This window comes from Ixodes scapularis, unplaced genomic scaffold (assembly GCF_016920785.2).
Source record: "Ixodes scapularis isolate PalLabHiFi unplaced genomic scaffold, ASM1692078v2 PGA_scaffold4__175_contigs__length_147842914, whole genome shotgun sequence".
Lineage (NCBI taxonomy): Eukaryota > Metazoa > Arthropoda > Arachnida > Ixodida > Ixodidae > Ixodes > Ixodes scapularis.
In genome coordinates, this window is record NW_024609879.1 from 107,990,465 (window position 1) to 108,016,036 (window position 25,572).

The 25,572-nt window shown below is 47.2% G+C and overlaps 1 protein-coding gene across 2 annotated transcripts in view; it reads left to right on the forward strand.

The window, feature by feature from the left end:
- The first annotated feature begins 367 nt into the window (after positions 1–367).
- LOC8035961 (pyrokinin-1 receptor) overlaps positions 368–25,572 on the forward strand; it is a 36,083-nt gene continuing 10,878 nt past the window's right edge. For both annotated transcript variants that reach the window (XR_006078243.1, XM_042293246.1), the window contains exons 1-2: positions 368–839; positions 23,001–23,281. Coding sequence is in view for 1 of the 2 variants with exons in the window: in XM_042293246.1 (XP_042149180.1) it covers positions 474–839; positions 23,001–23,281 (647 nt within the window). In the remaining variant the exon portion in view is untranslated. The remainder of the gene's footprint in view (positions 840–23,000; positions 23,282–25,572) is intronic.

Consider the following 25,572-nt stretch of genomic DNA (forward strand, 5'->3'; position numbering starts at 1 on the left):
AATGCCCGCTTAATTAGCTCAGAAATAAGGTTGCATTATAGATACATCATGTTTAACGTACTTCGTCATTCTTCAAGCACCTCAGGTCTCGTCATAATGAACGATCTAGAAGAGAAAAAAAACTAACCCGTGTGAACAATGCGTACCTGTGGATAAGCCACACTGCTTAAATCTTCCCCTTTGAAACATTAAGCCGCACTTTCATTGCCCATACATCATACAAAAGACAGGGTGATGACTGCGGACATGCAATAAGAATTATTTGCAGTCAGTCTTCAATTATGTTCGAAGCAAGTTGGCTTCATAAATATACGTATGCTTCGATCATGTCTGCCAACCACCTTTCGTATGATGTATTAGTAGTGTGACGGCGGCTTTATAGCACGCGGACGAAAATAACGTAACTACGATTTCTTGTCTGGAGGCAGGTTCGAGCGTCTCCAGAGGCCCGCCGGCCCAAGCGGCTCACCACCATGACCGGACGAAACGTCTTCTCGCCACTCGGTCCCCTGAACCTGACGGTGGACTACCACGGGCCATGGCCCGACGGGCAGCATCCAGTCTTCGAGGCGGGTCCCCAGCACGAGCCTTCGTTGTCCGACGGTGGTCCGTCGGACAACTTCCAGGCGGCCTTGAACGTCCTGAGCTACCTGCACGCCTTCTTCATCCCGTTCCTGATCGTGCTTGGACTCATCGGGAACGGCCTGTCCTTCGTCACCTTCCTCTTCACCAGGCTCAAGGTCCGGGCGTCCAGCTTCTACCTGGGAACCCTGGCGCTGTCCGACTTCGGGTACCTGTTCATCCTGACCTTCGTCTGGCTGGACAAGCAGGGCGTCAAGGTGAGGCCGTGGTGTTGCCTGTTAGCACAGAATGCGTCTGGGATAAGGAGGTCGTAATGGGCACCAGGCATAGCGTCCGCATGCCGAACATAGTAAAAACGCGCTCACGCTGCCAATATGTTACATAAAAACAGCCTGCAGACACTGCCCGATCGTGTTTTTTCCCTGTATGACGGTCCTGTAAGATAGGTCATAGAAATATTGTCTGCAAACATGTTTGAAGGCGACATACATACGCGCCTGTCTGCAGATAATTATGGCATCATGTTTGCGGCGAACACCGTGTCTTTGTATGATGTTTGTGCAGTGTCTTGAGTCTTTCGGACGATAGGAAATCTCAATTAAAGGGCGCCGCCACTTAAATAGGGGTCGAAGAACAGCGTTTCCTTGGTATTGCTGTGGCAACGCGGATGTCTGCTCCATCATAAGATTGCTGCGAACATGGAAGAGGTGTCGAACAGGCGAGTTTCGCAGCCCGACATCTTGAGCGACCAGCAGGAAGTGGAGGTGTAGTGGACGACGCCGTGCCGGAAGCACGAACGCTGAGGATGTCACCGGGTGGAGAACGTCGTAGGAGCTCCGCTTTCAAGCACGTGTTTGTTGCCCTGAGTCCTGCTGCGACTGCGCGTCCGAATCGAAACTTTTTTTGGGTGCGCTTAGCCTAACAGACTGGACATGTGTGCAGCGTAAGCGTTCGGCTGGGGCTCGTACGCTCGGCAGGCGCTTTACTTATTGGAAACGAACCCACATCCGGGCGCTGACGGAACGTTCGGTCACATCACCCAAGCGCTGCGCCCCCCCCCCCCCCCCCCCCCCCCCCCCGAAAAAGAACTGAATCAAATAATTTATGTTGTTTTTGACTCCGTTCGTTTAGTTCTCAATTTAGCCCATAGGGGCGCTACGGTTCGATCTTGTCTACATTGGCTAGGTGGCGCAAGTCGCCGCCCGATTCAAAGGGTTCCACCAGAGCCGTATATGTAGACAGTTTGGCCATTCGTTGGGAAGTATAGGAGACAAATGAGGAGGCGCCATTGGCTGAAACCGGGCTGGGTGTGTTCCAGGGCGTCTTCAGAAATTCGAATGTGACCAACCAGAAGCCGGAAATAATACCCTGGCGGTGGTCGCGAGAAACAAATCTGATAACTGCATTAGAGTAACTCTCAGTGACTGAAAATATGGTACACCCGATTTTCAATCGCGCTCATCCAAAATGATGGTGGAAGAGTGCGACTAGCGAAACGATCGACATAATCCGTACGTTAAGCGCCGAGGGCCGAGAATCTGCCGTCCGAGCGGTCACACTCTGTCTGAGCAAAACACAGTAAAGCGGCGCGTTCGTTTCTTACATCTTTCTGCATGATCATGATCGAAGCATCACGTGCACCCTATTTTCAACAACAAAGAGTTACTACACTTCACTCTTACGCCCTTATTAAAACCATTTACGAACATAGACCTTTGATCAGAACTGTTACTCGCTACCACCGCTAGGGGATTCTTTTCGGCTTCTGGTTGGTCAAGAGAGCATGCCAAGCCCTCTTTCCGAGTCTGCCGCACGCCCTGGCTCTGCCCGCGCCTCCCATTGACGAAACTCTCTACATATAGACCAGCGTCCGCGCCAATTCCAGGGCGCCGCCATGTTTATCTACGCTCGCGCCACCAAACGGAGAGAACTGGCAGGCAGGAGGGGGGGCTGCGTTGGCGGCGTTGCTTTGGGGAGTTGGATGCGGTAGGCTGTCCGAATGCACCGGCACATCGTGAACGATGTCTTCACCAGAAGCCTCCGTGACCCGTTCTTCAACAGATAAGATGTCGTGAACATTCGAGAACTCATCTCGATCAAGAAAACAAGAGAAAACCTTTCTTGTCTTAAATTTTCTCGGTGTCTGCTGACCCTTGACATATGCGTTTCAGTCCGGGCTCATTGCGTAAATATTTCGCTACCGCTTTCTTGTAGCTTTCAAATACTTGATTGTTGGCTTCTTGTATACGACATTACATTCGTGGCACGTCTGAGACCGATATTCGCGATCTGCTTGCCTTTCTGCGGCAGCGCGGCTCTCCCGAGCCGAAATAAGTGGGAGGCGTTCACTTAATCGAACGCCGTTTTAGCGAATGAAAACGAGACCACGACGTTTCATCGAATGACTAGCGAATGGGTCTAGTTACATAGACAGCTCGGATTAGCTTTCTTTTGTAATGTGGCGCCTTGTCTGCCGCCGCGAAGCGGCGAAAACGAGGGCTCCGAGTATGTTAGCACGCGTCCTCCCAGAAACACACACTCTGAGCGTCTGGGTTCGAAACTATTAATTGCCAGTTCTAAAGGATGGTACTTACTTGAAGTGGGAGCTGGAATTCTACGAGGTACCAGGAGACACTTACTATCGGGCAACGAAGCACAGTGCCTGTGGGGGCGGAGTCTAGGAACGCTACTGATTAATATTGTGACAGGCGATCAGTTATGATAGCAGACGAAACTTCGACTCGTTTGTTCAGAAGTTCGCGGTGATATTTTATTAGCCCTCGTTACAGCACACCAAGGATCTTAGGCAGTGAAATTCACATCACGCAGGCTCGTCCGTCGTAGTCAAATGAGCGCAGTCGACGATGAGGTGTAATGAGCTACTAAGCTTCACAAGGAAAATGCGCGTGAGAAAGAGTTTTGAGGAAGTCCAAAACACCGATCCAGCAGACGCACGTACGTACGTTTACTCCGGACTTCATGAACCCGACGGCGTAAGATCAAAGAGCACCGCCGCCATCGCCACCCGGTTTTCTCTGCACTTTGCGCGACGACGGCACTGCAACGGAGGGCACTCGCCTCGGCGTTAACAATCCGCGAAATAGATTAATTTCTCACTCTTGAAGCCATTCCAAATGATAAATGAAAATACCTCGGCGTTGTTGAACATCTGACGACACAACCAACACAACTGTGCCGAGCGCCTGCTCGGCACCGTTGTTGCTCGTGAAGGCCTGCTTATTTGTAGTTGAGACGACGATTCCACATCTTTCGTGGTGCTTGCAATAACTTCGAAGGGCAGGGGAACCTTCTCACGAGGACGTTGAAGACACTCAACACCGGAGCCACCAAAGCAATCGCACAAACCGTCGCCATGTTTGCTTCTTCTTCGTCACTCGCGGCGCGGTCAACTCGTCGCGAGATGTTTTCTGGCTCGGCTAGATGGAAACCAACAGCGGCAAAGTGGCGTATGGACACACGGCTCTCACATTACGGGCACTATACTCACATACCGCGGTAAACAGGACCGATGCCGGCGAAACGGCAGTCGGCACACCAGCGAAGAAGCCCTCAACGGGAACCGGCGGCGCAGGCCGACGCAGCCCCCCCTCCCCGTGAGCGTTTGGGATCGAGATTATTGTTCGCTTTCGCTCCTTGCGGTCGAGGCTAAAAAGAGCACTTCCGGACAAAGGTCCATACGGCTCTGGGTTCCGCCTCATTCACCCATCCATCCATATCCTTAGTGCGCCTATATTACAGAGTGTTTCCAGCTGCTTGATCGAGGTCATGTGGTGCCAGGTTTGCAATACAAGCTGCTATACTTCGTCTCACCCTATGATGGACTAAAAGCAAAGCTACGGATCGCCAGATCCAATCACGAGCAACTTAGAAATTGTTCGGTATTTCGCTTCGATGCACGTATCGGTGCCGCATCTAGGATCACTGATGAGGGGACGGGTTGACAGTGGTTCGAATCGAAGAGCACTGAGCGACTCAACAATTTTACATCGCAAAGAAAGTCACGACATATTGGCTCTTCGCAGCGTCGAAGTTATAGAAATGATGTGTCGCTTTTGGATTCGAGCATTATTCGTTCACCCCTGATCAATGTTAAGCGTTTCATGGAATAGCGTGGAACGTGATTGGACCTGGCTGCCCGTGGCTTTCGCCTTTAGTCCATCGTAGGATGAAACAAAGTATAGGAGGAGCCGAGAGCGTTTATCGTCTGGAAGTGTCTCCAACGTTTGCTCAACGTCTCCGCTCGAATTCCTCCTCCCCACGCGGTCACTCATATATGAGCACATGCATCCTATCTACGCAGAAGGCCTGCGCCGTTAAATTGCAAACGCTCTCCGTGGTTTGAGTTCCCAGTACGGATGGAAACTGAGAGAGAGGGGAGATGAAAGCGCACGGGAAGACAATAAAGCACCGAGCTTGGCCCTTCGACGTCCCCGCGCGCTTTCATCTTCTCTATCTCTCTATTTCTCAGTTTCTATTCGTATACAGTAGTCCCTAAGCATTATGAGATCAACATAATTGGATACGCCTCCAGGCTTGTTTATCGTGGCGGATGTTTACGGAGCTCGACGCAGTAACCAACACCAGATATACACTACTGCGAGCCGACAACAGCCTAACTGTACAGGGCGATTCAAGGAGAGGCCAGGCTGTTTAAATCGACCACAAAATTCGGTTTTTAACCTATCGCGCTACGATTTTGTGCAGCGTTGCCCACAAATGGTGCATACTTTTTTTTTTTTTTTGTAAAATTTGCAAAGAGCGAACTTAGCGGAGGAAAAAGTAAAGAAAGAAAAAGGCTTAGCTCCTGTTGAAACGCAGCGACGCCACCGGTCTTCAAGCGACACGGCGCCGCTTCTCACAGGAGACAAGAGATGGCGCAACGAACGCCGCCAACGAACGAACATACGGCGCCGAGAGCCGGCGTCTTTAGCAGACAATCTTTCCGACTCAAAAGCGGCGCGCGTTCCGCAGGCGGCGACAGTCGCGGAAACAAAAACAGGCGCGATAACAACAAGGAACTGCAGTTCCTTGTCTGCTAAAGACGCCGGCTCTCGGCGTCGTATGCTCGTTCGTTGGCAGCAATTGGCGTCGCGACCGCTTGCGCCATGTCTTGTCTCCCGTGCGAAACGGCGCCGAGTTGTTTGAAAACCGGTGGCTTCGCTGCTTTTTCATAGGAGCTAAGCCTTTTTCTTTCTTTACTTTTTCCTCAGGTAAGTTGGCTCTTTGCAAATTTTACAAAAAAAAAAAATGCACCATCTGTGGGCAACGCTGCACAAAGTCGTAGCGCGCTAGGTTAAGAAACCGAATTTTGCGGTAGATTTAAAGAGCCTGGCCTCTCCTTGAATCACCCTGTACTTTAACGTCGTTGTCAACACGCGCCGCCTCGTCGTTAGACTAATTGCCGAAGTGACGAGCCACACGTCAAGAAAAGCTGAACTCCGCGGTAAACTCGCCGGCTTTTGCTTCTGGTGGCCACACAAGACTCCTTCTGCTTCGTTGCTACCCCAGGAAACTTCCCCGGGTCAGGCCATGAACATTTGCGGTAGCCCGCAGTCTAATTAATATCATTCAAAAGAATACTGCAAATAAAGGCAGGTCCGCACATTTGCGTTTGGGTTGCTCCCCGTCTTAATTCTAGGCTTTCTAAGCAGAATGATGATGATTATGGTGATGATGATGGTGGTGGCGGTGGTGGTGGTGGTGGTGGTGGTGGTGGTGGTGATGGTGATAATGACGATGATGATGATGGTGGTGGCGGTGATCTTGCGGCTATTTCCTTTTGGAACGAGCTGACTCAAACTGAGTTCGTGACTAAGCCTGGGGCCTAGTGAATCGTAAAGCACCCTGAAGTGAACGAAATATAATCTGACGCTGTCTATCGTGGAGCCCTGGAACGCTTCCTATCTACTTATATATTTTTTTTAATCTTTCACACATCATTCTTTTAGCATGAACGTAAAGTAACTCTCATTATATTTTAACGTACAAGTTACACTTGAAAATATCTCATAAATAACACGCTTATTCGATCTCGCAAAGACTCCAAAACCTTCTGTCCAGTGGTGTAGACTTTTCATTTTCCCGGGGGGGGCTGCGCTTTAACTTCTTGCTAGAACTGGAGATTGAAGCTAACGAAAGGCACGCTGGTATTCAATTTCCCAGGTAGTTTGTCAATAAAGGCAAAGTGGGCGTTATTTTGTTTACATCCCACCACTAGAAGCTCGTTACATGGCACGTAAATAACGACTCGGTAAGGATCATGGCCCGGGCCCGGGGGAGGGCTCTGCCCCCCCCCCCCCCCCCTCGGATTTCAGCAGGGAAAACACAAGCCCCGATGCCCCCCCCCCCCCGTAGTCTACGCCTACGCTTCTGTCTAATCCAGGAAGTAGTATACGCGCGAAGGAAGTCAGTCAGCCAGGCCTACCCAATAGATGGCGCCATATAAGTTTCTGTAGAGGGCGCGGGGTTGCGCTTTCATGCATCTTGAAATCCAGGGTTATGCAAGAAAGTCACTCCTTACGTGTGCAGGAGCCACATGTGAACGATAGGCCGAGTCGATAGGCCTAGTCCCTTCGAGATCGCATGCCGTGGTACACTCACGTTGCCGCGGTTTCGCGAGTATTCCCCGTCAGCCTCAATACCACACGCGTGATGTCCACGTTTTTGGTTGAGAGCATACAAGAAAACGCACCCAAATGGGCCGGAATCGGGTAAGACCTGGGGGGGGGGGGGGGGGGGGGGGGGAGGAAGGGAGGGGGTGAACTACCGCTTGTCTCCGTCGTCGTCGCAGTGCTCGGGTCAATGATACATGAATGATATACCGCCTATGAAAGGATGATATATGACCTCATGCAAAAACAAAGAACGTAATCACAGTTGGCTAATGGCTAGTAGCGGCTAGCGGCTAACGGAGCTGTGGAGCGACTGTAGTAGAGGCCTTCCTGCGCAGCATTGGACTTTTGTTTGTGGCACGTAATTGGATTCGGCGAATAGCTGCCCAGTGGCCTGTGGAAAACAAACGCGCAACTCTGGCTCTCCTACGGGGAGCCTATCTAGGAAGTCTAGTCTCGCCTCGATAACTGTATAAGCTCGGCTTGCAGAGCTAGAGCATATGCAGTGACTAGTCTCATTGTAAGAAGTCATATACCTTAGGTGCGACCGGAAAGCTGAAGGACAACAGACAAGTAAATAGGACGAGCACCGTTTAGGTCTAAGTAGCCCCCCCCCCCCCCCCCTCTTCTTGGCTGGTGACGTCATCCGGAGGAGGTTCCGGCTCCCAGGGATTGAAATCTAAACCTCTAAGTAAAAAATAACGCGATGATCAAATATTCACACCATGCTAACGTATTCTAAGTTGCCCTACATGATTGATGATAATAATATAATAATATTTATTCCGGCTTAGGACAGCTGCGACGCCGCAGAAAGGGCGATGGCCCATACCGTAGAGGTCTGCGACTCCGCACAATACAAGGTTGAACAGAGTCATGAATATGTACAGATGGCGATGACGTAATGGCAATGACGCATTATTTCGAGTAGACAAACGTATTAGGGACTCTTAGCAAACCGTTGCCGTGCCCCGCGTACCGCACTACCGTAGCGCACGGGTGACACCAACCGCGGGGCCCGAGCGTAAAAGCATGCTTCAAAGGCTCCGGCACGCAGAACACGGTAACGGTTTGCTAAAAGTCCACATTATTTCGAGTAAACAGACGCATTATTTAGAATAAAAGAACAAAAAGACGCAACCCAAAACTTTGATATCTTTCCTCGTTTCATAGATAATAAATTTAAAGACTAAAATAATCGCCTGAAAATCGCAAAAATAAAAAGATTACCTCTTGGTTAAAAATAAGCCGCTTAGTCAAGCTTGCCGGGGGTTAAGCACAAAAAGGTCACAAGCGAGACGTTATGTTTTGTCCTGTTTGGCCATCATCTCGGGTATTAGAATGTTGAGACCATAATCCTCAGAAATCGAAACAGTAAAAGAAAGACAGCTACTGTAGTCAATGAAGGCTTTGGATTGGAACGTGGCACAAGAATGGTCTTGTGCAAGGTCTTTGTTAAGGAAGCGATCATCTCGGGTATTAGAATGTTGATACCATAATCCTGAGAAATCGAAACAGTAAAAGAAAGTCAACTACTGCAGCCTATGGACGTTTTGGGTCGTCCCGATCTAAAGTGCATAGTCTTGTGCAAGGTCTTTCTTAAAGGAGTGATGCAGCAATTGAAACTTCCAATAAATTTTCTGTTTTATATTTTTACATTGTTTATATAATTAAAAAGAATAGAGAAACCGCCTCTTTACTTTGAAATATCGCCATTCCGTTCCGTAACAGCGAAACAAAAGAACGGGGAAATTTCGTAATTTGCCGTCGCGGGGTGCGGCCATGGGAATTCAGGCGTGACGCACACCTGGGTGCAATGTAACATGTTGGCAAGATGAGTCATTATGTGCTCAATCTAAAGCTCTATTTTATAAATGGGGTCGATTCAATATGAGTATATGCGTCAAAAACCTCATATCATCGACGAAGTTCTACTATATTCAGTTTTAGTGGCGCCATCTGCCCGAGGTGAAGAAAAGTCGTATTTTTCGCCCTTAATATGCGAAGCAACGAAAGTGTTAACTGTAGCACTGTCGCGCAATGTGGGTGGAATGAAGCCGTCACGCACCTGGGGAAGGAGGTGCGACGGGGTTAATTCTCGTAGCCGTCGTGGTTGGCGTCGTGAATGCCACTGACGACCACCATCCGTGCTTGGTGATCCACGAAATAAGTGGGTAAGTGCGGTAGAAGTTTCTAAAACCATCCAACATTACGCGGTGCAACATTAGTCGCATAACGCGAGTACTGTTTGAAAACAAGTTTTTCAAGCAGACGACAGAAAGACTCTCCCTTCGTCGCATCGCTACGATTCCGGGGCTCCCCGCTCTTCTCTCTCGGCGCTGCGCGGCCGACGACCAAACCCGATCTCCCTGGCTTCGCGCCAAGAGCGGAGAGAACGAGGGTTTCAAAGCGCTAGCTTTTCAGGCGACACATTGCCGAGTGTAGAGATCGTCCGTTGTCGTCACCGCGCGCGCGAAGAGGGAAAAAAAAAAACTTTTTTTCTCTCTCTCCGCTCTTGGCGTGACGACTGGGAAGTTGGATTTTTCCGTCAGCCGCGAAGTGCGGAGAGAGAAGAGAGGAGAGCCCGGTATCCCGCCAGTAACGATGCGACGAAAAGAGAGTCTTCCGAGTCGTCTGCTTCAAACACTTGTTTTCAAACATTACTCGCGTTATGCGATATCTCACTTTGGTAGCATCCAATTGCTACGCGTAATGTTGGACGGTTTTAAAAGCTTCTACCGCACTTACCCACTTACTTTACGGATCACCGAGCACTGGGAACGGTCGTCAGTGGCATCCACCATGCCAACCACAACGGCTATGAGAATTACCGTAACTACGTCGCACCTGCGTTCTCAGGTAAGCGGCGGCACCTTTCCACCCGCACTGCACGACCGTACTACACCTGTCACTTTCGTTTCTTCGCACATTGTGGGCGAAAAATACGACCTTTTACTCGGAGCACCACAGACTTTGTTGACCAATTTAATAAACGTGAACGCGGTATCATTTGATATTTGACTATACGGTCGTTCTCGATGATACTAAACAGAACTGCATTGTTTTCTCACTACCAAAAATGAAGCGGAGCTGCCCGTTAATGCTTATGCAGGTTCCTAGGTTCGCCACATAAAGAAAGACATTTGGAGAGCTCCGCAAAGAAGCGAACTACTTTTGTTTTTTTGCTAAGGTTGCTGAGGTTACGAATCTGAGTTGCATCTTACGTTGCTCGTTCCGGTGAAGCGGGGAGTCTTTAAGCCTGGCTTAGGATGGCTCCACCGCGAAGGTCGTTAGAATTGCTCTATTTTCCCGTGAACAAGATCCTATTAGCAAAGCAATTACCTCCAGACCCCCGGTGCAGAAAATGAGCTAGGTACTTACATATAAGAAGGCATAAGCTGTTTATAGTTACGCCGTATAATAACTACGCTAAGCTGCTCCAAAGCCCAGTATAAAAAGGCTCTGCCAAACCCTTCTGGTCTTCTAGCTGCCTTGCCAAACTTTCTAAGACCTGTCAGGAAACGCTATTCAACCGACTTTGATATTGTTCCATATATATATATATATATATATATATATATTTTTTTTTTTTTTTTTTTTTCGATGGCGGAAAGCCAGTGATTTAGATCACTGACCTCCTGCCCTATCGATCTTTTCCGCTTACTTTCGCCCCCGACCGCCAAGTAAGCATATCCGGTATGGGCGGCGAAAAAATACCAAAACGTTTCAACCTCCAAATAGTAAAAAAAATAGAGGGGGGGCAAAACCAGAATGGGGGACGGTTACGTTTTTGTCCTAAATGCATTCTATTGGCGTGGCGATGGCAAAACAATGTTTTCGCCCATACTGGAAGTGACGACAATTCAAGATGGCGGCGCCCTTGTGAAAAAGGTCTATACAAAAAACACGCAGGCAATGGACCAGAGCCAGGATATTGCGTTCATTTTCCTTTCGCCGCCACCTCCGTATTGTCGGAAAAGCGGTCACATGTGCCGAGCTGGATTCAACTTCATGCGGAAAAGCGACCTTGCAGGCGCCGAGTTTCGGGCGGAGCACGTGTTTCGCTTCGCGTTTGCGCAATACACAAAGTACCCCGAAAAACAATTTACATGTTGTTGTTGTTAATGTTTTTTTTTTATTTTTTTTATTTTTTTTTTTTTTTTTTGCGCCATAGATTTCGAGAGTTTTGTCGGCCGCTATTTTCCTGTTGAAAATTTTAGAAAATCACTTGTTGCTTTTGAATAAGATATTGGTTTGGGCTAAAACTTTGGCATCTCGTTCGGACCTCTAGCGCCACCCTTTGGCGGAGAATGAGCGTTCGGCGATATGTAGTTTATTTTTGCAGTAAAAAAAGAAAACGTGTAGAGTTTTTTTTCGGGGACACCCTGTACCTCCTACACTAAAGTCGAACGAACTGGAAGGTGCCTTGGCCATTGAAAATTATGTGTAGTCACCGGGTACAGTAAAATCGCGTTGTTTCGTAGCGCGAGCTATGTTTTAAAACATGTTTCCAAAGTCTGCGAAGCAGACGACAGGGAGAACTATCGCGTTGCTCTCGTCTGCGGCGCTCGGGGAGTCCGGGCAGCTCGGACCAGACAACAACGCTCAGCTACGGCTTGCGAAGGGACGACGTTTTCGTTGACTACTACGTAAGGAAGTTCGACTGACGCAGTAGCAACAGCGACGTAGTGGCGACACTTTGCATTGCAGAAATTTCGACCTCGTGGGCGTCGTCGCCGCGAGCGCGAAGAGGAGAACAACTTTTTTTCTCTCCTCTTGGCGCGAGGAGGGGAAAGTCGGGTCTTCCCGTCGGCCGTGCCGCGCGAAGAGAGAGAAGAGGGCAATCCAGGCATCCCGTCAGGAATGGCGTGGCGAAGGGAGAATCTTCGTGTCGTCTGCTTAAAAGACTTGTTTTCAAAAATTCCTCATGTTACGCGAAAACCCCACTTTGGAAGTATCCAGAGTGCTACGCGTAATGTTGGATGGTTTTAGAAACTTCCACCGCGCTTACCCACTTACTTCGCGGATCAGCGAGCACTGGTGGCGGTCGTCAGTGGCACCCCCACGACGCCAACCACGACGGCTACGAGAATGAACCCCGTCGCACCTCCGTCGTCACTGCAGGCACCATTCCACCCGCATTGCGCGACCGTACTACTGCTATCGTCTTTTTTTCTAGGCGAAACATTCGCCTAGAAACGGACGACAACGGACGAGGTCAAAATCTCTGCAAAGTGTCGCCCGTAAAGCTATCGCTTAAAAAAAAAAAAGGCTGCTAATTCAGCGGTTGACGTGCGGCATAGCCAACGCTGTGCTTCTCTTTTTGGAGACGTCTAGAATTTGGGGAGCAGTTTTTTCTTCGTATTTTCTTTTCCTGGCAAAGCCTGGGGGTGACGCGAGCAGCAGAGTCGCGTGATCTGCAACTCGGAGACGTGCGTCGTGCAGTCTTCTAGTTTAATTACGATGTTTAAACCTTGAGATTGGGAAGGAAACTTAAAAATAAAAAAACCGTCTTGTTCTTTTTTTTTTTTTTTTTTCAGAGAGCTTTGTTCTATATGCGTGTTTGCGATGCTTGGAAAAGGAGCAGAAATGGCTCGCGGTGTATAAGTGTCGCTGACTGCCCTCGCAATACGCAGAACTGCCCAAGAGTTATTTCGCAATTTCCATACCGTCAGTGAGCACCGAAAACTTTGAACGGACGCCGCTCACCGATCCGAACCCAAGAAGGAGTTGTCGCGAACGCCCCGAATGGGGATCTTTTCAGATTCCTTCTTGCCGGAGTGATACACACGAGACTTGCGTCTGTTAGCCGACACTGGCTTCTCGGCGAAGCGCGCGAGGCTCAAACCGGATGTTGTCCCGTCATACGTGCACTTTACTATGCTTCACCTTCCACAAAATGAAAACTTGCCCGTGGAAGCAGCAGCGACGTGGTGCAGACGAGTTTTGTGCAGCGCAAGTCCGCACGGTAGATCACATGACGCCTTGTATCGCACGTGAGTGTTCCTGTGACGTTGGGTGTACAATATTGCCCACATTGTACACCCAACGTCGGTGGTCGGGAACGCTCACGTGCGATATAAGGTGTCATGTGATCTACAGTGCGGACTTGCGCTGCACCAAACTTGTCTGCATCACGCCGCTCCTGCTTCCACGGGCAAGTTTTCGCAAAATTTGTACGCATTAGATTTCTCCTCAGTTCGGAGTCCATTGACTCTACATATATCTTATAATCAATCCTCTGATGTTGCTTACAAAGGCGTCAATAATCAATGAACTCAGCCTCTCACCTGAGACTACCAGTTTTTTTTTTTTTTTTTTTTTTTTTTATTTGCTGTGAGAGAATTTTTTTTTCTTCAGCAACTTTTTTAATACGGAGAAAACCAGGAAAACAATTTTGAATTGGTCTGCTTCTTAAGAGCAATGTAATGATCCATTCCCTCCTGCATTCCCATGGTAAATTGAAGAACCTGATAATTGACGTCAGATCATTGCAGGATATGGTACCAGTCAAACGTAGAAAAGTGGTTATATAATCCCACATAGTCACCAGCAGCAAAGTTATGCAGTTTTCCTAGATAAGTAAGACTAGCAGCCGGTATACGGCTGGCAGGTACATTCGAGGTTATTGCCACCTCAAGTACAGGATGATGTGTGTCTGTAGATACCAAAGAAAATCCACTCTCAGTTACAGAAACGTTATCAATGTCTCAGAAACAAAACTCGAGGATAGCGCTTTTACAATTTTTTACCCTGCTAAACTGATTCAGGCCCATGAAAGAGGCAAAGTCAACAAGATAATCGCCCTTCTTTGCACCGTAATAATTACTTGAAACAACAATGTGAGTTTCCCAGCTTACACCTGATACATTAAAATCGCCAATTACTAATAGTCTGCCTTCACCCAGCTTATTTTCTATATCCTCAATTCCAAGGAGACAATCATTAAGCTCGTAAGTTCGATGTACGGAGGAAAATAAAAGGTACCTATCGGAACGCTTTCTCTATTATCACACTCCAGCTCTACTCACACAAATTCAGAATAAGTCTCAAGATCGGCGCACCTGCTGTACTTCAAAGACCTATCGACAGCAATCAAGGCACCGCGTCCCGTTTTCTTTCCGCGGGATAAATCTCGATCATTGCGATGCACAACAACATTCGACGAAAAATACTCCTCAGACAGTATTTCTGAGCATAACCAGGTTTCCGTGATACAAAATATAGAAAAATCAGTACACATAACATTACGAAAGAATCCACTGGCCTTAGTACGAAGGCCGCGAACATTCTGGTAGTAAATGTGCGTGCTAGTCATTTGCAGGCAAGATGGGGGATCACTCTATACGCTCACACTTATCATACACGCGGCTTTCCGTCAGCCGGTCCTGGAATTCCCTGAAGAGGCAGCACTCCGGCCAGATATTCGGGTCGAACAATGCCTCAATGTCGTCGTCCACAGCAGCGACGTGGAAGGAAGAGTACCCACCATAGCGTGTCTTCAGCTTTGTGCATCGAAACTCCCTTGGGCCAAAGAATTGTCCGAGATGTTCTCTGACGTCCGCCAAAGGACAGCTGGCGTCCAAACGTGTCACGAACACCGCACTGGAACGTTGCACAGACACCGATGCGGCGGTAATCCCTCCATTCCTAGAACTTCCCTCGAAGAATGGCCACTGGGGGAATGGAGCCGGTGGAACGAAGTCAAGGGACCCTTATCGCATTGTATTCCGTCAAGCCAAGCGGAGCCGCTCAGTTGCTACGGCCCAGTGTCCAGGAACAACCAATCGGTCTTAGTGCTGACACACAAAAAAAACAAGCAAAAACACACACATACAAACACACACACACGAGTGCAGAAGGGTAACCAGTCTAAGATTAAAAATAGTAACAAGTACGAAGGACAATCAAATCAACAAGAGAAATCAAAAGCACAAAACAGAGACACCACCAAGTGTGAGAGCGAAAAGCAAATACTTGTATGTCGTACTTGCAAACATCAACCCTTCAACTGGTCAGCCCTTTTCTTGCAAGAGGAGGTTTCGAACAGCGTTTCCAAACTTGCTCCCGCATGAGTTAAAAATATCAATTGTATCAGATTAGTGGTTATAACACTCAGCCGACCTTTGGATCGTGTTTAAGTGGCTAAAATGTCGAGCTATATCAAAAGATGATTGAAGCCGTGTAGGCACACGTGCAACTATAAGGCTCACTTCGGACAGAAGACTGGGAGAATTGACCAAGCGTTGCAAGGTCTAAAACAAAAACAACAGATCTGTCTTCGCCCGACGCTGCTGCAGGCTCCAAAAGTTTACGAGTTGCGAGTATACACCCGACGTTCAAACAAAGATCTCCTTTCTCAAGGTAACGATATTTAAAGATGGAAATAAATTTTTTTTAAACTCGCTCGACAGATAAACTGTTAGTTTTGGAAATGCCGTTCCAAACAACCGAGGCGTACTCTAGCTGGGATCCAACTAAGGAACAATACAGAGTGAAAAAAGCGGAAGGGCTTTTGAACTCCTTCGTTATGCGAGGCGCGACACCTAACGTGCGCAAGACCGATTGAACCACTCTGGTACCGTGAGTGTCAAATCTTGTGGTTGAATCAAAAACAACACCAAGGTCTCTCGGTTCACTTACACGTGACAGCAGTTCACCATGATAACTATATGGAAAATATATATCGTGGGTCTTGCGAGAATATGTCATTACTTTTGTTTTAGGACGATTCAAAAGGACTGTCATTGTCTAAACACCAACGACCGAAGGAATATGCGTCATATTTAAGCGCGATGCAATCCTCTAAGGTGGATATATTTTTTGCAAAGCTTTAGCGTACTACAGAAATGAAGAGTTTGATATAACCCGAGAGACATAATTTACAAAAATTGTGAAAATGAGCGGGCCCAAGACAGATCCCTGAGGCACTCCAGAGCTTGTTTTGTACAAGGACGAGGTACACTCTAAAAAAATCCCGTGCTTCTACTTTCGCGCACAACACTCGGAGAGCCAATCACCGCAACTTACGGAGGCAGCTCAGCGAACGACGATGCCGAAACATATGTTTAGACCAAAAAACGCAGTCTGAGTTGTGACATTAAGCAATGCAAACGTGACGTTTTGCATTGCGTAATGTCCCAACTGTGTTTTGCATTGCTGCATGTCACAACTCTCAAGGCCGGTTCAGACACTTGCGTTTGAGTGCGTTGCGTCGAGAACCGAAAGCGAGTCACCGGCACATCTGTGCTTCGTATGAAGCGTGGAATCCTATTCAAGAAATCATCTTGCCACGCGATATAAGCAGCAAGGATGTCCTGGTTTCTCGCAGCCGCAACGCAGTCAAACGCAGTCAAACGCAACTGTCTGAACCAGGCTTCAGCCTGCGTTTGACGAACCAGTCTGGTTCGTCAAAGCCGACAAGAGCTTGTGTGACTGAACCCTTTTAGGTAGAATTAATGACATAATCGGTCAAGGAAGAAAACAACAAAGCTAAAACTTTAGAAGACCACACTAAATGTTCACTTCAGTAGTACTGATCAATATAAATCATTAATAAAAAAATCGTTGATGTCAAACACACAGAGACAGGAGAAAAAGAAAGTTAAACTTGATCTGTCCGTCTCGTCACGTGACATTAAAAAAAATCAACACAACAATTTGAGGCACAGAAATTCGAGATGAGGTGTCTAGCGGTGTGACAAAAAAAGGGCACACTCACACGGCTCGTCTGGTGACGGCACATTCAAAAGTCGACACAAAAAAAAAATGAAAGCCGCTTACAACTCCCTGTAACGCCGAATTAGAGCGCAGCTCTTGAGGAGGAGGAGGGAAGGGCACTGGGGGGGGGGGGGTTAAACTAACCAGGGGGGGGGGGTCACGTTACCTTGGGGGTCACGTGACCCCCAATGCCGATGATGTCATCACTGACGTCACTGATGACGTCATCAGTGACGATGACGATGCGGGTACCGATGACGTCATTAGTGACGTCACTGATGACTTCACCAGTGATGATGACGATGCGAATGTCGGTGACGTCATCAGTGACGTCGCTGATGACGTCATCAGTGATGATGACGATGACGATGCGGATGCCAGTGACGACATCAGTGACGTCACTGATGACGTCATCAGTGATGATGACGATGACAATGCGGATGTCGGTGACGTCATCAGTGATGATGACGATGACGATGTGGATGCCGGTGACGTCATCAGTGATGATGACGATGACGATGTGGATGCCGGTGACGTCATCAGTGATGATGACGATGACGATGTGGATGCCGGTGACGTCATCAGTGATGATGACGATGACGATGCGGATGCCGGTGACGTCATCAGTGATGATGACGATGACGATGTGGATGCCGGTGACGTCATCAGTGATGATGACGATGACGATGTGGATGCCGGTGACGTCATCAGTGATGATGACGATGACGATGTGGATGCCGGTGACGTCATCAGTGATGATGACGATGACGATGTGGATGCCGGTGACGTCATCAGTGATGATGACGATGACAATGTGGATGCCGGTGACGTCATCAGTGACGATGACGTCATCGGGGGGTCACGCGACATCGGCGGGGGTCACGTGACCTCGAGGAGGGGGCCACGTGACCTCAGGGGAGTCACGTGACTTCGGGGGGTCACGTGACCCCCCACGAGGTCACGTGACCTTGGTGGGGGGCTCGCGCGGTGCATTATGGGACATTTCCCATGATGCACCGCGCGGTTACGCCGACGCCGACGCCGACGCCGACGCCGACGGCGACGCCGACGCCGACGGCGACGCCGCTCAAGCCGGAAACGGGCCCCTAAGAGCTGCGCTCTAAAATGTGAGGGACAGAAGTTCCAGGTGATTAGTCTAGCGGAGTCGCACAAACATACACCACAGAATTGTGACAAAAAAAAATGGCAATTATACTTTTACTTGTATTATATCATGTAGGGTCCGTAGTTTTTTCGTTTAAACCGATAAAAACCGATAAAAGTACGCCAAATCCACTTTCGGAAATTCGGTTTCAACCGAAAAAGGTCAGTTTGTAGGTTCGGCGTTTTCGGTTTAAACCGATAAAAACCGATGAAAGTACGTCTAATCCGTTTTCTAAAATTCGGTTTTAACCGAAAAAACCCAGTTTTTTTTAGGGCCGCGTTGGGGTGGGTGGGGGAGGGAGAGAGAGGGGGGGGCTTTGCAAGGTTCCACATTGTGTGACGTCTTCGTGATTGCCCTCTTCCAAAATTCAACATGCAACCAAAGAGGTCTTGAATTGGCCTTCGCGGGACATCCGTGTCCTTTCTGTGATCGGGCTTAGTGTGTCAAATTTCCTGTCCTAAAAATAAAGTTCGGATGTGGGCTAGGATAAGGTTTTTCGCTTCACGCACTTCAGAGGACATCGAGGAAAACCGCTAATACCTTTCTTAACACCCTCTCTCAAACTTCCCTGTGGTTAAAAACATGAATACACTGGATGGAAGGGAAAAGAAGCACGCTGAAGATATTGCCCGCGAATTACGAAATTCTGAAGTGTGTCCTGACGGAAGTTGTAGCGAAGACCACGTATGTATATGTGTCGTTATTCTTTGAGTGATCACAAATATCACAGCTACAAGGATCGTCTGACCCGGTGTCCGATGGTGTTATTTCAGATTAACCGAAAAAAAAACGGTGAACTTTTTTGAGAATAAATATACACCGAAAAAAAAAAAACGAGAATTGAATTTTAAAATAAACACCGAAAAAAGTACGCCAAATTTTGAAAAATAAAAACCAAGAACGCGAAACCCTAAGTACCGTATTTTCCGGGCTATGGTCCGCGGACTATACATGTTTAAAAGTTGAAATTTCTGGCTGTGCGTACTATCTACGCGTGCGGACTATACAGGAATTATGTTTTTCAAGATCGTTTATTATGACGAGACGTGACGAATTTTGTGCACGAAAGAGTATGTTAATGATGATTTATGCACATTATAGGCTTTATTGTGAGCTAAAAAGCAGACATTTGTAAACGTGTGCCGTCTATGAGAAGATTTTCGTGTCGACTAAGCACCAGGTGCGGACTATGCACCGGGTGCGGGCTGTCTAAGCAAAATCTTTTATTTTTGACCCCAAATTTCCAAAATCTCTCAAAACATTTTGAGAGATTTTTTGGTAATAGATTAAAAACGTGTGGGACGTAGAACAAACACATACTTTTTGCCATATTGTGTGTAGCAGTTCGGTACGAGATAGATTATAATAATGATAGTCCTAATAATAATAATAATAATAATTTTATTCCACATATCTTCAATAGCACTGTACAAAGAAGGGTTTGTCTAAGCCAAGGGAGGCAATTGTGGAACAGGACCCGGCAAGTCGGACAGCGAAAGCTCTCAAAACAATAATAATAGTAATAATTTTATTTCACGTCTTCATTGCAATATACAAGAGAACGGGTACGTCAAAAGCAAATAATGGCTTGTGGGACTGGACCCGGCAGTGGCGTAGAAAAGACCAAAACTATTCACATAAAAAAATATCGATTATTTGAAATACAAAAAAAAGGAGAAACAAAGTCTGAAAGAATAAGAATACAAATCAAGAAAACCGTACACCAAGTAGGATCTCTTACAAACACAAAGTCAATATAACGGTAACACTGAAATAACAACGGGGTGTGTTCAGATAATATCATGCACGCGTGTCCGGCCAGCATTTTTGTTTTTCTTCGCATTGTCCTATGTTACTCCCCAATGTGTGGAGAGAACGGAGTCGCAAATGGTTTTGCGAGAAAAAAATTATTTCTCGAGAAAACAAAAAAGGGACTACATCAAGGTGGCAAACCCGTTATTGCGTTTTGTCATTTCTGCCAGGTTTGACGGCACGTAATAGACAAAACAACAAACAAAATATAACTCAAAAATGTTTTACAAATAGTACTCTATAATGGCAATACATAAAACGATTTATATAGTTCTGGAAAATATGTATTGTGTGTAAAAAATGCACAAACATGGCTACTTTGACGTTTTTACCTTTAGTTTGTGATTTGTTATCTCGTAGACGTTTTAAGATATATCGTTTAAATTGTTTTCACAGGTTCTTCACATAAGGGCCTATCGTCTATACATAATGTGTCGGTCTGACTTATAAAAAAAAAAATTTACCATGCTCTAAACATGGCTGAAAATGAGAAGTCCCGCAACTTCAACTTGCAATTAAAAAATAAAATCTTCAATTTTTTTTAATTTTTGGTGAAGCATTTTACGCTATATTGTTCTGCTTTCCCATTAAAACATATTGCATTATTTTGTTTCTGTCAGAAATAAAACACTCTCAAATGCAGGAATTTGGCTACTTTGACATTTTTAACTAATATTGGTTCGCTGTTATCTCGTAAGATCTTGTAGCTTTGCTTTTTTTTTTTTTTTTTTTTACTCATATATTTTTCTTAAAGGATCTATCATAGATGTTTATTTTGTTGTTCTCGTTTATGATTCAAAATATTTACAGCGCTTCAAACCTGTTTGCAAATTCAACGTGCAACTAAAAAAAAAAAAGCTGATTGTTTAAGTGCTGCACCACATGCTGTGCTTTTCATTAAAATGTGTGTTGCTTTATTTTGTCCCGATCAAAAACAGCGTTTCGAATTGTACTGTGTACCCTCCAGATAAACATTTTTGTTGATAACTGCCTCGGCCTCAATTACTCCTACGTTCTATAAAAGAAACTTATCATACTTTTATACTTTGTTTAATTTGTGGCCAAGTTCAAGTTTGAGATATATAGCTCTTTAAACACATCTCTTAAGCAGTAGTTCGAAGCTTTAACTGCATCCTTCCTGTGACGAGCCATCCCTCGTGCTTATTTCAAATGTCGCAGCTTGGTATATGCGTGAACTGAAACACAGCTTCCCAGGAACAAAGAAACGCGACAGCCCGGCTTGCGCTCTCGAGGTACGAACCGAACACACCTTATTGGAACCAAAATTTAATACTTCACTCGCTGACAAATGCACAATACTAAACGCGGTCGGCACTCAGCATGTTCAAGCAATAATTATAAAGAAATTGCCGTTGTATTGAGTGCTGTACGGTCCGAGGAAAAGTCAGTTTCAAGTTCAGTCCTGTTGTGCATGTCAATTTTACTTGAAACACAAATTACGAGCACAAAACCTCGGTTGGCCGTCGAGGCAGGAACCTGACTTAAGACTTCGGTTGGCTCATGCATTTACAGTGGCGTGCCAACTTGTTCTTGAGTACGGGGGCAAACCACACCCGGCAAGTCCTGCCCCCCACCCCCCCCCCCCCCCCCACCCCAGCGCCGGGGGGGGGGGGGGGGGGGGGGGCAGTACACTTGGTATCCCTTGGGCGCCGCCGGCCAGTGTTTGCCCTGCCCAGTGGCGGCTGTTTCGGGGGGGGGGGGGGGGGAGGGAAAACACATGCCTTGCCCCCCCCCACTTGGAGAACTGAGGGGGGAGGGGGGGGGGGGCGACCGCCCCCCTTGCCCCCTGCTTGGTACGCCCATGTGCATTTATAACACTTCACTCCCGTAAAAAAAAAAAAAACACGTTTTCACTATGTGATGGGGAATATAAAAAGTGGTTGTCATCGCGCTCTCAGCGCTGCGAGAGACAATCAGTTCCAAGTTCAGCTCCACTGTGCGACTTTGCCATACATGCCACTTTTGCATTCCAGCGACAGGGAGCACGTTCATCCATTCCTCCTTTCCGGCTTCGAAACTCCATTAGTTGGCCTGGTAAATCAGCTGGACTCCTTGGAGCCGCTGAGACAGTACACTTGACATGTCTTGGGCGTTTTGCATTGCTATGCTTGCTGGCTGTCACAGGCTGTGTAGTGTTTTACAAGTCCTCCAACGCCATCGCACGCGTTTTTGCCGAGTCCTGTCGCAGAAAATAGCTCTCTGGCTAGAGAATATTTCAGATTGTTGACTCAGAATGTTTAGCACTGTATATCGCAAAATCGAAATACCTCGAGAGAAGAGCAGGAGGAGGCGGAAAGGAGGGAAGGGGGAGGAGCAGGGGACAAGGGGAGAAGCGCGGGAGGAGAGGAGGAGGAGGAGAGTGTACGGATGAGGAGGAGGGGCATACCCTTCCCTCAGTACCCTCCCCTCCTCCTCAAGAGCTGCGCTCTAATTCGGCATTACAGAGAGTTGTAAACGGCTTTCATTTTTATAGCGGACTTATAAGAAAATATTTGTGCCTTGACGGTATGTAAGACAAAATAATCCTCGATGTGAATGCAAACAGATTGGTTCCAAATATGTTAAAACGTCATAAGAGCACAGCTAAGTTTTCAGAGGAAATGAATGAACGACGACAGGTCAATATTTCTGGCTCATGCAGCACTCGAGGAATACGGATGGGAGCCCGCAGCCATGCGCGGGCCGCGTCCCCGCGTGTTTGAGACCCCTGCAATATCTCTCAAATATCCACTTGAATATAATATAACTTGAAGAAACAGTTTTCAAGGAAACAAACTTGGGGGACGGTTAAGCTTCGCCTTTAAGAGTGGCACGAATGCGATAGCGTGTCACGTGACGTCACATGACGTCACATGTGACGGCATGTTATGTGACACATTACGTCACACGCGGCTTTGACGTCATGACCCTGTCGACCCGTTAAATTTGGCGGGAAACTTTTCCGCTAATACACGATACACGGCCGGAATAAGGACGCTAAACAGACCAGTCGAAGACGCGTTGCAGTCACCATATAGTACATACCCCAAGTCGAACTGCGGGAATCTCCGGTGTCGCCATCTCTGCAGGTGCTGAACCGGCGGGGCATGTGCCAGGGCATCCTGTACCTGTCGTCGGCGTTCAGCTTCTGGTCCGTCTGGCTCACGGTGACGTTCACAGCAGAGCGCTGCTTCGCCGTCCAGTGCCCGCTGTGGCGTCTTCAGCTGGGCACCCGCGGACGCGCTAGGGTCACGGTAGGGGTCACTGTGCTCGCTTCGCTCGTCTTCAACGCCTACCTCCTGGTGCTCACCGACGTCATCGTCGAAGAGGGCGGTACTCCCGAATGCGAGGCCCGGCCAGAGTTTGAACAGTGAGTGAATGCAATTCATGATCGATCCATATATGTAGTGCCGCGCCCACATTGCCCGTACATTTATTTATTCGTATGATTAGTTAACCTAAAACAACCTATGGGCATTAGGTAAATGAAAGCACATATTCGAAAGATCATTATGGTCAAGTGGAAAAAATAACAAAATTATATTGTTAACATAAACAAATCTATACAAACTGTAGACAAACAAGCAAAATAAAAACAAAAAAAAAACATTTGAGGGACGCATGCAAAACAGAACTTGATATATTGTTATATACATTATTTAGAGTATTATTGAACATCTCGGGCGAAGTGATCACAAGGCCTTTATTTTTGTTTTGTTTTGTTTTCTGGGCAGGTTGTTTCATTCGTAAATGGCAAGAACAAGATGAGAGTTTTTAATCAAGTTAGAACGTCAAAGATGGGTGACAGTTTACAGTGATGATAAACGCGATACGAAATACGAGGAGCCGGCTGGATGAATGAGGTCCTAATGAGACATGATATATCTTGCGAAGAAATCTCATGCGAGATTCGTGTCTTCTGCACTGCTTCATACGAAATAAGACATGGTGTTTACTGTAGCTCAAGCATGAATAAGCATTTTTGAGGCGCTCTCGTAGGCAGAACGAGGAAGCGGTCTCACGTCATACCATGGGGCGGTTTGTGCAGGTAGCATTCTGTGGTCTCAGGTCTTTGCCAGCGTTATCAGTGTTGCGCAATTACCTCTTAGGTGCGAAATAAAATGGAGCGAAAGAGTCAAGGACAAGAGAGTAGACAGGATAGTCGCAAACTTTCAACTAGAGTTATTCACAAAAAGACAGGCATGCATAGGCACTCCATGGCAGCATAACTTAGCCAAACACACACAAAAAAAAAAAAAAATGTGTCCTGGCTTCGCTGTGCTGCCGTTCGCGACTACCACAAAACGGACGACACCTGGTGGGAAAACAGTGAACTGGCCAGAACATGGTCCTTTCGCTAATTCTGCTCGTCTCGTGTGGCTTCCGTGGTCGCGTATTGTGTAGGCGGTGGGCGCGATGGCCACTGAAGTCAAGCGATGGTTGCGTTCAAACTTCACAGCAACGCAAACAGGAGCCACGAGAGGGCCGCTGGGAAAACCGTGACTCTTAACGGCCCATCGAATCGGGTGCACCTCGCACGACTTTTCATGCAGTGAATATGGCGAACAGTTTTCCCAGACGAGACTGTCGTGTCTGCCGTATCAGCGTGTTGCATAGGTCGCTCTAAACGCAACCTACGTCACCGCGCAAGCCGGTCCTCGAGGGCGATTCACACACACGAACTTCCGTCGAGTCCGACCGATTGCGAGGGTTGCTATGGCAACAATTGCGTTGGCTCGAGACAAAGGCTGCTAGCTTTAGGTCTACCCACTAATCCGTCCAATCAGAGTTCGGCGTTCTCTGACGTCACCCTACGCTTTCCTCTCTCCCCTCTCTCAGTTTCTTCCCCGACGAACGCTACGCTTATTTTGAAAGCTCGCTTCCGTCAACGCGCTGCCGCAGGTTTTCAGCGCAGTAAACTCAAATTCAAACTCTTTTTTTTTCCTCAACATTTCAATAAAACTGCACAAAAACTGTTTGGGCCCATTAAACAAAAAAAAAATCGTGGCAAAAAAAAAAAACTCCAGCGTTTTGTTGAGCTGTCGCATAGCAGGGCACGTCCTGTTTACAAGCGCCACATATGTCGAGAGCGGCGTATCCTATAAGTCGCTGGAGTCGCAAATAGAGTAACTATATATATATATATATATAAACTACATCAAATAGCACCTGTCCTCGTCTAGTTCGCGTTTTTCTTGTATTTAAATAGGTTAGCAACGTGCTTTCCTAGTCGAGACTATGTTCCTTGCAGCTAAAAGAAATCGATGGAGTGTATTATGTTAGAGTCGTTGTTGTTGTTGTTTCCCCATGACAAAATGCAATTCAAGCCGCCGTTTTCGGATCGGCTTCCACAAAGGAACCTAGACGCTGCAAAAGCGGAAGCAAAATACATACAATATCCATCTATTTTGTTTCCCCGTTCAGCCTGCACGCTATACATAGTCGCTGCTGCGGGGATGTACTCTGAGCATGTTTTGGACACGATAAGTGCATCAGCCATCGGCGTATTTATTTATTTATTTATTTATTTATTTATTTATTTATTTATTTAATTTACCTCAAAGCGCCCTTTTGGGCATTGTATGAGGGGGCCCGGGAGTACAAGCTTTTCGACAAAAATATTGAAACGATACATATCGTACATATTTGCTTGATAAACAA